We start from the raw sequence: 12526 nt of genomic DNA on the forward strand, positions 1-12526 counted from the left end.
TTTTTTTTTTCTGTAGGTAGCACTGGTGCATACTTACGTAATTTAAGATTATTTTAAAATCAAGCCCCTTTATGCAAAATAAAAACGACATAAGATTTACAAAAAATATACCTCCTTTGAAAAAGATTTCAATTTTGATGATAATAAACCAAGGCAATTCTTGAAGAGGACAAAATTGCCATTGTGTCGGCCGTTTGGTGTAGTGGTTCAGAACGGACTACTATGCCGAGAGGTCCCGGGTTCGATCCCCGGCCGGGCAGAAATTGAAATGATGAATTTTAATTTCTGTGACGGGTCTGGGTGTGACTATGTATAATATTTATGTATTTAAAAAAAAAAAAGTATATAAGTAGTATATCCGTTAAGCTAGCACCCATAACACAAGCATTAAGTTGCTTACTTTGGGGCTAGCTGGCGCTGTGTGAAATTGTCCAAAGATTTATTTATTTTTATTGTTAATTTGTAAGCTTTTTTCTTGTTATGCAGAAATGTCAACATAAAATATTCCTTTGCATCAACCAACTACATTGTTGTATTTTAATTTATATTATTTTTAGCCGAAGTTACTGAGTAAATATAAAACACAAACATCTTAAGCTGTAGACATATGTTTGTTTGTACAAAACAGTATATTTTTTCTTTTTTTTAATTCAGGTTCAAATCCTTTATTAAATAAATAATAACGGAGTCCCAAATACATACTCTCAATATTACGTACTTAGCTCGTGTTTTCAAAACACTGTTTGGTTTATTAATGAATTCGTCAATAATACTTATTTCAAATTTAATTTAAAACATTGAGATTCAATTAGTTAAAGATTTTTTACATCTACAGTTTTCAAAAAATAAACAAACATGCTTCAGTTTTATTTCACAAATAAATAAGTAATAAAGAAACGTTTTATTTCACAATGCTGATTTATGTGGTCTTAGCCTTGGGCGAATGGTGGAAATATGTTTGTGCTGAAGGTGTAGATTCCGGTTCTGAAACAAAAAAAAAATCAATATAACAGAAACAAATACAATATTACTTAGTATAGTTTCCATCAAAGCGGAGAAGAGAGGAGACGAAAGATTTGTTAACCAATCTTTGCTCAACTTCAGTTCGGAAATCTGATTAGTTATTCAAAACGGATTANTGAGACCGGTTTTGGACTCGTGGCCCCCACTAATTGAAGTCACCTTATAAGAAAAAAATTATTTACCCTAGCCTGTCGTTGAATAAGTTAAAAATCAATACAATAATTATTTACTTCAAATGTCACAAAAACTTGAAAAACCAGCTTGTGCGTTTAGGCCGCTCGCTATCTCCGTACCTGTGGTACCACTGGCCACATACAAAATTGTTTTTATTTTTCATGTCATACCTTTTGTTTTTTAATTCGATCGTCTTTGATTGTACTTGATTGTCAAGTAAAAATTAGGAAAAGCGCNAAAAAAAAAAAAAAAAAAAAAGTAAAAATTAAGGATCTTTTTGGCGGGAAAGTGAAGCGTCATGTTTGATGTTTACCTACTTGTATTTTCAAAAAGTGAGTGACGTAAGTTTACGTAGCGCTGGCTGTTGGACGTGTTTGTATGATTTTTGTTGTTACTAATAAATACCTGCTTAAGTATATTTATTAAAAACTTTATGGCACGTTTTACAGAGTACCATCAGGTGAGAATGAAATACAAGCCAAGAGCTTCCTCGTTGTGGATAAAAAAGTACAAAAGGCGAACTTAATTACTCGTACTTTGGCATTATCTCCTAATCAACCTTTCAGCCAAGCAGAAAACTCGAGATGGTACATAAAGGATAAGGTACGTTGCATAGAAATACATTATTATTAGATTAGTTACGAGTATGTACGAGGTGGTAAACGAGTTGATCCTAAAACCCTACTATCGATTTTAAAGCAATAACAAAATATGGTTGCCATTCAATTGAATATTGTATGAGAGTAATGAAAATGACGTAAATAATACAATTAATATCGTATTCAAAATCTGTTTATTGACATTGGTAGGTATTTAAAAATCAAACTTATGTGTAGGTATGTACAATCGGCATTATTTGAGCATGTGAGTGGATTTACTGTAAAATGTATGTTTAAGACGTCTATCTTCCAAATCAAATGCTTAGTACACGTGTGTGTAAGCAATAGGACTAGAGTAGGCGATCGGGGAAGTGTAGGTGGTGGAGATCAGAGGGCTGGTGCGGACGTCGACTCTGGACTGGGTCGAGTAGGAGGAAGGGGCGACGAAGGCGTTGAACAGAGGCGCTGATCGCTTCTTGATGAAATGGGAGTAAGTGATAGGCTGCGAGATCAGAGGAGCGGAGTGCACCAGGGGAGCGGCGGCGTAGGTCGACGTCAGAAGTGGCGCGGCCGCTGCGTATGTGGTCGGCGCAATGTAGGTAGTCGGCACCAAGGGAGCAGACCTCTTCTTGATGAAGTGCGTGGCGTAGCTCAGTTGAGCTGCTGGTACAATTGGTGCGCTGTGGAGCAGGGCAGGCGCGCTGTAGGTGGTCGCCAGGGGTGCGGCAGCGATACGCGTATTCGTGAGGTAAGTCGTCGGGGCGACATAGGCGAAAGGCGCTGATCGTTTCTTGATGAAGTGGGAATACGCGACTGGAGCCGAGTAGACTAGGGGAGGCGAGGGGTGCACAACACTGCTGGCCTGCTGCGAGATGCTGGTGACACCTGGCGAGTACACCGAGGAGTAAGCAAGAGGCGCCCCGAAAGCTGGCGCGAGCAAACCGGGCTCGGCCGCGGCCGCTGCGAAGATAGCACTCAACACCACCAGCTTGAACATTGTGGTCTGTGTTGTTCGGTGAACGACTGATGCCTGACAATGCAAAGTATCGTATTTATAGAAAGTAATCACAAAAGCTAAGGGCGATCTCCTTTCGAGAACCGGTGCAATACGCTCGTTCAGGAAGCTGGTATTTACAATCACCGAGGCCGACCAGAATCTAGAACTAGTCAGTTCATCATCGTCGTGGCTTTTACACAGAATTACTAAGTAAAAGATAACAAACGCTCATTTATAGGGCAATGCAACTGACGGGTAAGCAAAAACGGACTTTGGGTTTATTAGTTTCAAAGTTGATTTTTACCTGAGGCACACGTGCTCGCCCTTATCTCATAAAAACTTTTTTCTTGTTCAAGATATCTTACCGCAAGACTAATAAATTTACGCCCGTATTCACAAACGAGCAGCAAATCGAACGCACAGCGTTCAATAGAGCTCTGTTATTGGTCCGTGTGTGACCCTGTGCGTCCGCGCGCCCTGTGAGACCTCATAGTACCTAATGTTCATGAATACGGGCACTAGTACAAATTGTTTTTTTTTTTCTGTAGGTAGCACTGGTGCATACTTACGTAATTTTAGATTATAAAATCAAGCCCCTTTATGCAAAATAAAAACGACATAAGATTTACAAAGAATATACCTCCTTTGAAAAAGATTTCAATGTTGATTATAATAAACCAAGGCAATTCTTGAAGAGGACAAATTGCCTTTGTTAATTTGTAAGCTTTTTCCTTGTCATGCAGAAATGTCAACATAAAATAGTCCTTTGCATCAACCAACTACATTGTTATATTTTAATTTATATTATTTTTAGCCGTAGTTACTGAGTAAATATAAAACAGGTTTGGTTTTTTAATGGTTTGTTTCTTAAATCAGGTAAGGAAAAAACAGTATATTTTTTTCTTTTTTTCTTAATTCAGGTTCAAATTCTTTATTAAATAAATAATAACGGGGTCCCAAATACATACTCTCATTATTACGTACTTAGCTCGTGTTTTCAAAACACTGTTTGCTTTATTAATGAATTCGTCAATAATACAAATCAAATCAAATCAAATCAAATCAAATCAAATCAAATCAAATTAGTTTATTGCAATTGTAGGTACATAATCATACATTGATGGATCTTAAATTTAAACGTAAAATTGTTCAGCTACAATTTGCCAAGCAGATGGCGTGCAATACATACATATTTCAAATTTAAATTAAAACATTGAGACTCAATTAGTTAAAGATTTTTTACATAGATACAGTTTAAAAAAAATAAACAAACATGCTTCAGTTTTATTTCACAAATAAATAATAAAGAAACGTTTTATTTCACAATGCTGATTTATGTGGTCTAGCCCTGGGCAAATGGTGGAAATATGTTAGTGCTGAAGGTGTAGATTCCGGTGCTGAAACAAAAAAAAATCAATATAACAGAAACAAATACAATATTAGTATAGTTTCCACCAAAGCGGAGAAGAGAGGAGACGAAAGATTTGTTAACCAATCTTTGCTCAACTTCAGTTCGGAAATCTGATTAGTTATACAAAACACATCTGTCATCTCCTTTTCTTACTAGTTTGGTGCAAACCGAACTTTAACTGGAGAAAATCTGCTTAGAAAAGTTTTCTCGTAGCTACAATCGTTAAGGTATCTCATTTTTAATTATATCAGTCTCGAAAATCCACCCTGGAGCTGGTGAACTTTGATATATTTACCTAGTCTTAGTTTCAGTTCCACCAAAGATTGCGTCTTTGTCTCCAGAGCATGACATCGTGATGGCTTGGTCATAGCTGTCGCATTTGGTTCCAACAAACTTGGCCCCGTTGGTGATTTCGCTGGTGAGAGACTCGGCATAGAACGCATAGGCGTAGGTGTGGGAACAGCTGACGTCAGTAGCACAGCCAGGCTGGAACGAGCCTCCATTAGGGTAGAAGTCGAGGTCACCCAAGGGATAGTCGTAGCCGAGGATCCCAGCCGTGGTGTGGAGGACTTCCACAAGAGTGGCGTCGTCGGGGTTCAGACGCTCGGGGTGGTGAGTCCAGCCTACCAGAGACGGGTCCAGAGCTGAAAATATAAAATGCGATTTCAGAAATCTATGACGTATATGAGTATTTATGTTATCAACAAAAGGTATGTTTTAACTACAAACTTTAAAATTTTCGTAGAATAAATCAATAAAGATTTGAGAAGATCTGTTCAAACTTCAAAGAACACTAAATACCTAAACTAAAAATAAAAATCAATTAAAGCTATTCAACACGATCCACATACCAAAGATATGGGGAACATTGCCATTAATGAGTCTTGCAGCAATTCCTGCAACGTGGGCACCCAAGCCGTGTCCGACAAAACGGATCTGGTTGACGTCATAGCTTAACTCCGCTATGATGACGTCATTGATGAAGTTCGCGATGATTCGGCCGCACTGAGGCGCTTGGGATAGGCCTTCAGAGTACATGGAGGAGCCAGGACTCCAGTCCACAGCGAATATGTTCACATCTTCACGGGCCAGGTGGTCTGCAATAAAAAAGGTTATTTAGGTAAGATTTTTTTATATGTTTAACTTATCTGATCTGAAATGAGACGTCAAGACTTATGTCAACGTTATTATGGGTGTATATTTGTAAACAAAAAGTGCTTCTGTGACTACGGTCATACGTCATAAATGGCGGTGATGATTACAGATGTGTACTTTGTTGTACCTACTCAAGAGAAAAAAAGTCCCGCAGTATTTCACCAATAGCACATTTAATATTTATTTAGTTACATTTCGACAGCTGAGTTAATATTCGTGCATCGAGAAGCGTCATATTATCTCCCCATGATTCGACTCACCTCTCACTATGAAGGCTGCGAAATTACCACCGACACCCTGACCGCTGGTGTGGATGCTGATGATCGTGGGCAGCGTTGGGTTATATACAGTAGAGTTCAGCAGGGAAGCGAAAGTTGGCAGCACTGGTCTGCTCTCTTGGGGATTTTGCCTGAAAAATTATAAAAAATAATAAATATCAAATAACGAAGCAGTGTTCCTATTTTGGCGATTTATGGCAATCGTCGTTAACTCACGCCCGTATTCACTAACGATGCTTGCTTAAGTGAAGCAGCAAATCGAACGCACAGCGTTGAACTCTGTGATTGGTTCGTGTGTCACCCTATGCGTCCACGCGCACTCTGAGACCTCATAGCAATGTTTGTGATTTTTATTTATGTAAAAAATATTTGACAGAATTCAGTGCAACCTTCTGTTTCTCTGTGGTAATTTATTTTAACATCTGTTCTGATCTTAACGAAAAATAAAGGTAGAAAACTTACCGTGTAAATAAGTGAAACACTACATCCCCGGGCTGTAAGCTGTGTCCTGAGGCTGGAATCGAAAACAACGAAACGTAAGTGAAACGTATTTTATAGTATCGGAAAATATTTATGTTTAATAGTATTGTAACTATATTTTTTACCTGCAATTGCAACACTCAATACCAAAAGATACTTCAATGTAGCATGCATTATATCAAACCACTGACTGACTAAAGAGTACCATCGGCGAGTTCCCAAATTGTATTTTATAATAACTTGTATTTTATTATCATAAGAATAATGATTTCCGAGTATACATCATAATCCGTTAAAGATAACGTATTCAGCCAATCGAAGTGTCCTAACTAATTACGTATTGTCTTTAACTCCATGTAGATTATGATCTGAAAAATCCACAGATAATTAAACAATTTCCCGCGAAATTGATATTACTTTTTTTAAACAGCACGATTTAAAAATTTCCTCCTAGCCTAAGGGGGCGGGGTTCACCTCCTAACTAGTCTAAATAAAGTCCCGAATTCAGAAATTGTGTTCCAGGCATTTCCCTCTACTACACCGAAGCTATTACTTATTCTGTGACCGAAGTTAAAGCATTCATTGATTTTTTTTTAATTGGAGATATTTTTATAATAGTCCATTATAAAAATATCTCCAATTAAAAAAAAACTTAACACTGCCTGCAAATCGCACGAACTGGCTGCGAACCTTAATTTATGAAAAAAATTGTGTTGCTCGTCATCGAAGCTGATTTGATTTGTCTGGGAGTTTTGCGCGGGAAACGCAATGACAGTAATTTATACTCTAATTTCTAAAACAGGTTTTTACTCGTTCGTTCGTTCGTTCGTTTCAGCCAAATGACGTCCACTGCTGGACAAAGGCCTCCTCCAAGGTTTTCCACAATGCACGGTTCTGCGCTGCCCGCATCCAGGCTCTTCCCGCGACCTTTACCAGATCGTCGGTCCACCTAGCTTAGTTTAGTTTGGTTTACTCGTAACTGTAGTGAAATATTTTCAATAATGTGCAATTGGAAATACAATGAAGTAAGGAAGAAAGGTAAGTGAAAGAAAAGTCCTACTAGTCTATATAAATAAAAATGAATTGATGTTCGTTAGTCTGATTATAACTCGAGAACGGTTGGGCCGATTGAGCTGATTTTGGTTTTAAAATGTTTGTCGTAGTCCAGGGCAGGTCTAAACCGTGAGCAAATACGCGCGCGATATTGTTTTTCTGTGACAGACAAAATTCCACGCGGGCGAAGCCGCGGGCGGAAAGCTAGTTTAAATTAATAATGTGAAAGTTTATGAAGATGTTTTTTTTATAATCTTTATTACGTGATTTAGATACATTTCACATAGAGTATGAGACGCAGGAAAAAACGTAAAATAGTTTTTATCTCGCTTACCAAAATTCACGCAAAAGCTAATAAATAACGAGCTCCTATCTGAATCAGATATTCCCGTAACTATAGCTTAATTCATTACAGGCTTGAAGCAGCCATGATCTAAAGGTGGAGCTTCAATGAAACCCAACGTTATGAAGATGACGGCCAGTAATAATAACCTAATCGAAACGTCAAGAAAATACACAGAGGTAAGTACGCTATTACTATTAGTTATTAGGTATTATACTCTTATTAAGGGAGGACAAAGAGAAGCTTATCGTAACCAAAGATCTGTATTGTAACTTAATTTAATCCACACAAACAAAAAATATAGATTCAATTTTATTTCACAAAGTATTACAGAAACATTTCATTTCACGAGGATCATGAATATTTTTTAGTTCTGGGCGAAAGGTGGGACAAAGTTAGTGCTGAAGGTGTAGATCCCGGAGCTGGAACAAAGAAATAAGTAATAATGTTTTTTTTATTTCATATCACGTAAAATAAAATTATCATTGTAACTTGGCCCACTGTGTAGTTAGATAACTACTACTCAATAACTAACTAATCTATAACCACGTTTCTGCACGTCCGTCCTTAAATGCGAAGCTTGGTCTGATGCTAGAAGTGAATTCCAACACACACAAATAAAAAAACTTATCACCAGCTTCAGTGGTTTACTTTTTCTGTTCTGAAAAACAGTAACTCTAAGTTCATTGTTGTAGCTACAAAACAGAAATAATATCTCAAAAGAGACTTTCCAGATTTGGGTTTTTTTTAACTTTTAATTTTTTCGTGCTCTACTTTAGTTCATCCGAGAACTGTAACTAACCCAAAAAGATTTTGGAATAGATTTTTTAAAGAAATTGACATATTTACCTAGTCTTAGTTTCAGTTCCACCGAAGATGGCGTCTCTTGCTCCAGAGCATGACATCGTGATAGCCTGTTCATAACTGTCGCATTTAGTTCCAACAAACTTGGCCCCGTTGGTGAGTTCGCTGGTGAGGGACTCGGCATAGAACGCATAGGCGTAGGTGTGGGAACAGCTGACGTCAGTAGCACAGCCAGGCTGGAACGAGCCTCCATTAGGGTAGAAGTCGAGGTCACCCAAGGGATGGTCGTAGCCGAGGATCCCAGCCGTGGTGTGGAGGACTTCCACAAGAGTGGCGTCGTCGGGGTTAAGACGGTCGGGGTGGTGAGTCCAGCCAACCAGAGACGGGTCCAGAGCTGAAAATACAAAACGTTATCATTATTTCTTTTAATATAGGTCAAGTAGGTACCTACTTGGAGGTACGAAACTGATATTTAATTAAGGCCTTTACGTACCAAAGATATGGGGAACATTGCCAGTAATCTGTCTTGCGGCAATTCCGGCGACGTGGGCTCCCAAACCATGTCCGACAATGCGGATCTGGTTGACGTTGTAGCTCAATTGCCTGATGATATCATTGATAAAGTTGGCGATGATCTGACCACACTGAGGTGCCTGAGAAAGACCCTCGGAGTACATGGAGGCACCGTTACTCCAGTCCACAGCGAATACGTTCACATCTTCACGGGTCAGATGGTCTGCAATCAAAATCAAGACAATGTTATTTAGGTAAGATTTTTATATTATTTATCTTCTACTTAACAAAAATCAAAATCAAAATCAAAATTATCTTTATTTGTTTAGACTAATTAAATTAGTTCTTGCAAATCGTCAAATGCTCTTAAGGAGCCTTTACATGTCTCATTCTTTTTTTGCCCTACCAGCGCTTCGAGACAAACATTTGGCAAGTGCTGAGAAGAAGCGCCACAACAAACTCAGTCACCACTGTCTGCCGGTTTAAAAATATAAAAAAGTCGGAAGTTACATACATTCAGAAGCAAGTTACTTACCACGCGCTCCCGTTGATAGAAGGTGGCCTTTAAGACGCCCATCTAGCACGAGACCGCGTGGCAGTTTTGAATATATTTCTTTAGTGCCGTGCTAATTTCTAGGTTAATTGTTGCGTTTTGATACATATATTTTATGTCAGGTATATCTTTCCTTGACCAGTCCCCGAAGGCAGCGCCTGTTCACAGACATGACGTGTGAACCAGCCATCGCTTCACTTGACCATATTATAGGGAATGTAACAAGGATTATTTACGTTTAAATTCACATTTCTTTAACTTTATTTTGAGCTGTTCTATGTATTATTGCTATTAAAGCGCTTTGTCTTGAAAACAAATTCAGTTTAAAATTGTAAACGAAAAATTATCTAGTGATATAAGATCGCAGATAATACGACAGAGTATTATTACAAATATTGCTTGTGCATGACCATATCAGATAATCACGATCGTCATAATTAATCCAAAGATAAAAAGTGTACCTAAACATTCCAAAGATGATCTGAACAGTCTCTAAACCTCATCGCTTCCCGATAGTTTCTCTCGAAATTTCCACAGACAGCGATATGTTCTAGGTTCTACCTTAAAGCATGACACATGGTAATTGGTTGCCATCTTGGTTAAAAAAAAACAATTGTGGAACCATCTCTAAGAGCGCTTTCACATTAGGGCGTTAGAAACGCGAAAGCAGCGCGGCAGCGGCGTTTTTATAATGTGAATCCGGTGTCACATGGTATGAAATTTTCGGCAGCGCCTCTGTCCCGCGTTTGTCGCGCTGGTAAATCGCCTAAAAGTGAAAGCGCTCTTAATACATAATTTAATTATTTTGACGATTTTGAACTACCTAAATGAAAAATTTCTTTAATTGTTTCTTTCAAAACTAACCTCGCACGATGAAGGCTCCAAAGTTGCTGCCGACTCCTTCACCACTGGTGTGGATGCTGATGACCGTGGGCCTTGCAGGGTTGTACACACCAGAGTTCAGCAGAGAATTGAAATTGGGCAGCACTGGTACACTTACTGATGGGTTAGCCCTGAAAAAGCAAAAATCAACCAAATCTATCCATTCTTGGGTTAGGTTTAAAACGACGTAGAAAATTAAGTTAAAATAAATGCTTCTACTCGTATTGAGAAGAGTATAGATTTGTCATGAATACAATTTATATTTCCACTATGGTGTCTTGAAACCTGCTTAAGCTGGAAGACTCTACTATTTACTATCCGCTATCACTCTACGCTGATGATCTACGAGAACTAAGACTCCGCCACTTTAAATTTTGATTCTCTGAGAAACACTTTCACCATTAACTAACTACCTACTTAACGTATGTAATATTAATATTATGTTATATTCCCAAGCAAACTTGGCGGCGCACTGTGGCAGACGAGGCGAAGAAGATCGGCAAGACTTGGAGCGAGATCAAACACATAGCTCAAGCAAGACCGAACGCGATGGAGGACTGTTGTGGACACCCTCTGCCCCATCTAGGGGACATAGGACCATAAGTCAAGTAAGTCAAAACAGGAGATCTTACCGTGTAAATAAGTGTAATACTACATCCGCTGGGCCCAAACTGTGGCTTGAGGCTGGAATCAAAAATAACAAAATGTACTAAATCAATCTTAATTATTTCGTATGTATCGTAAATATATTATTGTTTTTTAGAAGTTGTATTTACCTGCAATTGCAACGCTCAAGATCACAATACACTTCAATGCAGCGTACATTGTAAGCAACCACCGAGTACTATCGGCGATTTCCAAATTTTACTCTTTATATAAACCTTTGTTTATTATCTTAACAATCATAATTTATGTCTGAGCATACTTAATCCAGACAAACATATTTATCAATCCAGCCAATAGAAGTGTTCGATTGGGAGTTAAGCATTTCCGTAGCTCTTTAAAGATTATGATCCGAAAATCCTTTGATAAACATTTTTTCTCACATAATTGATACTATATTTGATAACAAACTGTATGAATAGAAATGACGCATTTAAATGGTGCTGACATTTTTGTGAATAAATAATAAGAAATTTAGGTTAGTAGGGCTAAAAACTTAATATCTAGTAGTAGTTTGGGGCTAGAGGCGCAGTGTAAAATGTCCAAGGATATTTATTTATTTATTACTAGCGGCCGCCCGCGACTTCGTACGCGTGGATCTAGACTAGATCTTACGCGGTTTAGATTTTTTCATACAAATGTTTTTTCCCGCTAACTCCCGTTCCCGTGGGAATTTTGCAATATCCTGTTGTAACTAAGCTTTAAGTTTACTAAGGTACCTGCATGCCAAATTTCAAGCGTCTAACTTAAGCGGTTTAGATTTTACATACAAAAGGATTTTTCCGCTAATTCCCGTTCCCGTGGGAATTCCTTAGTTTCCTATAACCTGCCCTGGAGTATGAAGAATAATTGTACCAAGTTTCGTTAAAATCCGTCGAGTAGTTTTTGTTTCTATAAGGAACATACAGACAGACAGACAGACAGACAGACAGACAAAAATTTTACTGATTGCATTTTTGGCATCAGTATCGATCACTAATCACCCCCTGATAGTTATTTTGAAAATATATTTCATGTACAGAATTGACCTCTCTACAGATTTATTATAAGTATAGATTACAACTGTCTACAGTATTTTTGCGCACGGGTTATGCATAGCTTATTTTTATTGCTTTATAACCTAGAAACAAGAATAACAACAAAAAATTGTTCTGAATTTGCTTTTATGTGTAAAAAATAGAAAAATTCATATCAATGAATGTATGAAACATGAACATAGAGATGATGTAATTTGTTGCCAAATATATTTTTTTCTTTCTTTCTTTCATTCTTTCTAATTATTAAAACATAACAAACATCCATTAAGGATTCATTCTCACAAGAGAAAAATTAAAATAGAGTCCAAATATTTATTAAAAATGAAAAGTTCTAATTTCCTGTCATGTTCCATAGAAGATTTTTTTCATAAAAATCTAACCCTATAATGCTTTTAGTATACTGGCCTTGGTAATGTCGTTTCTCAAATCCCACTATATTTTGATGAAAGCGTGCATGATGTTCTTGCGAATAAGCCCCCATAATTATTTATAAATACATCCCAATGAGAATGTGACGTGCATCTTGAGAGTCATTCTACTATGAAGATGGAAAATTCAAAT

At 37.7% G+C, this 12526-nt stretch overlaps 3 protein-coding genes across 4 annotated transcripts; all 3 read right to left on the minus strand.

Moving 5' to 3' along the window:
• Positions 1-852: 852 nt before the first annotated feature.
• On the minus strand, positions 853-6353 carry LOC114349593 (pancreatic lipase-related protein 2-like). 2 transcript variants are annotated; one of them, XM_028300013.1, is made up of 6 exons: positions 6243-6353; positions 6100-6151; positions 5620-5768; positions 5056-5301; positions 4500-4848; positions 853-984 (listed from the first exon to the last, which is right to left on the minus strand). In XM_028300013.1, the coding sequence occupies exons 1-6, from the start codon at positions 6289-6291 to the stop codon at positions 930-932; spliced, it is 900 nt and encodes a 299-aa protein (XP_028155814.1). In that variant the 5' UTR covers positions 6292-6353; the 3' UTR covers positions 853-929. The 2 variants fall into 2 exon arrangements, with proteins under 2 accessions (XP_028155814.1, XP_028155815.1); XM_028300014.1 differs by lacking the exon at positions 853-984 and adding an exon at positions 3875-4190.
• On the minus strand, positions 1980-2834 carry LOC114349595 (cuticle protein 16.5-like). Its single transcript, XM_028300017.1, has one exon. The coding sequence runs from the start codon at positions 2791-2793 to the stop codon at positions 2119-2121; it is 675 nt and encodes a 224-aa protein (XP_028155818.1). The 5' UTR covers positions 2794-2834; the 3' UTR covers positions 1980-2118.
• Positions 6354-7763: 1410 nt separating the features above from the next.
• Positions 7764-11148, minus strand: LOC114349594 (pancreatic triacylglycerol lipase-like). Its single transcript, XM_028300015.1, has 6 exons — positions 11042-11148; positions 10898-10949; positions 10248-10396; positions 8811-9053; positions 8363-8711; positions 7764-7935 (listed from the first exon to the last, which is right to left on the minus strand). Exons 1-6 carry the CDS (start codon positions 11088-11090, stop codon positions 7881-7883), a joined length of 897 nt encoding a protein of 298 aa, XP_028155816.1. The 5' UTR covers positions 11091-11148; the 3' UTR covers positions 7764-7880.
• Positions 11149-12526: the final 1378 nt, after the last annotated feature.

This window comes from Ostrinia furnacalis, unplaced genomic scaffold, assembly GCF_004193835.3.
Source record: "Ostrinia furnacalis isolate ACB-3 unplaced genomic scaffold, ASM419383v2 OfSCF0694, whole genome shotgun sequence".
In the NCBI taxonomy this organism is placed as follows: Eukaryota; Metazoa; Arthropoda; class Insecta; order Lepidoptera; family Crambidae; genus Ostrinia; species Ostrinia furnacalis.

What these genes read in the sequence shown, in the direction of transcription:
- LOC114349595 (XM_028300017.1), bottom strand. Translation starts at nt 2,793, where the DNA reads ATGTTCAAGCTGGTGGTGTTGAGTGCTATCTTCGCAGCGGCCGCGGCC.
- LOC114349593 (XM_028300013.1), bottom strand. Translation starts at nt 6,291, where the DNA reads ATGCATGCTACATTGAAGTATCTTTTGGTATTGAGTGTTGCAATTGCA. An exon ending in CGCAGCCTTCATAGTGAGAG is followed by an intron (nt 5,302 to 5,619) that starts GTGAGTCGAATC and finishes TTTTTATTGCAG; the next exon opens with ACCACCTGGCCCGTGAAGAT. An exon ending in CAATGTTCCCCATATCTTTG is followed by an intron (nt 4,849 to 5,055) that starts GTATGTGGATCG and finishes TTATATTTTCAG; the next exon opens with CTCTGGACCCGTCTCTGGTA.
- LOC114349594 (XM_028300015.1), bottom strand. Translation starts at nt 11,090, where the DNA reads ATGTACGCTGCATTGAAGTGTATTGTGATCTTGAGCGTTGCAATTGCA. An exon ending in CTTGAGCGTTGCAATTGCAG is followed by an intron (nt 10,950 to 11,041) that starts GTAAATACAACT and finishes TTTTGATTCCAG; the next exon opens with CCTCAAGCCACAGTTTGGGC. An exon ending in TGGAGCCTTCATCGTGCGAG is followed by an intron (nt 9,054 to 10,247) that starts GTTAGTTTTGAA and finishes TTTTGATTGCAG; the next exon opens with ACCATCTGACCCGTGAAGAT.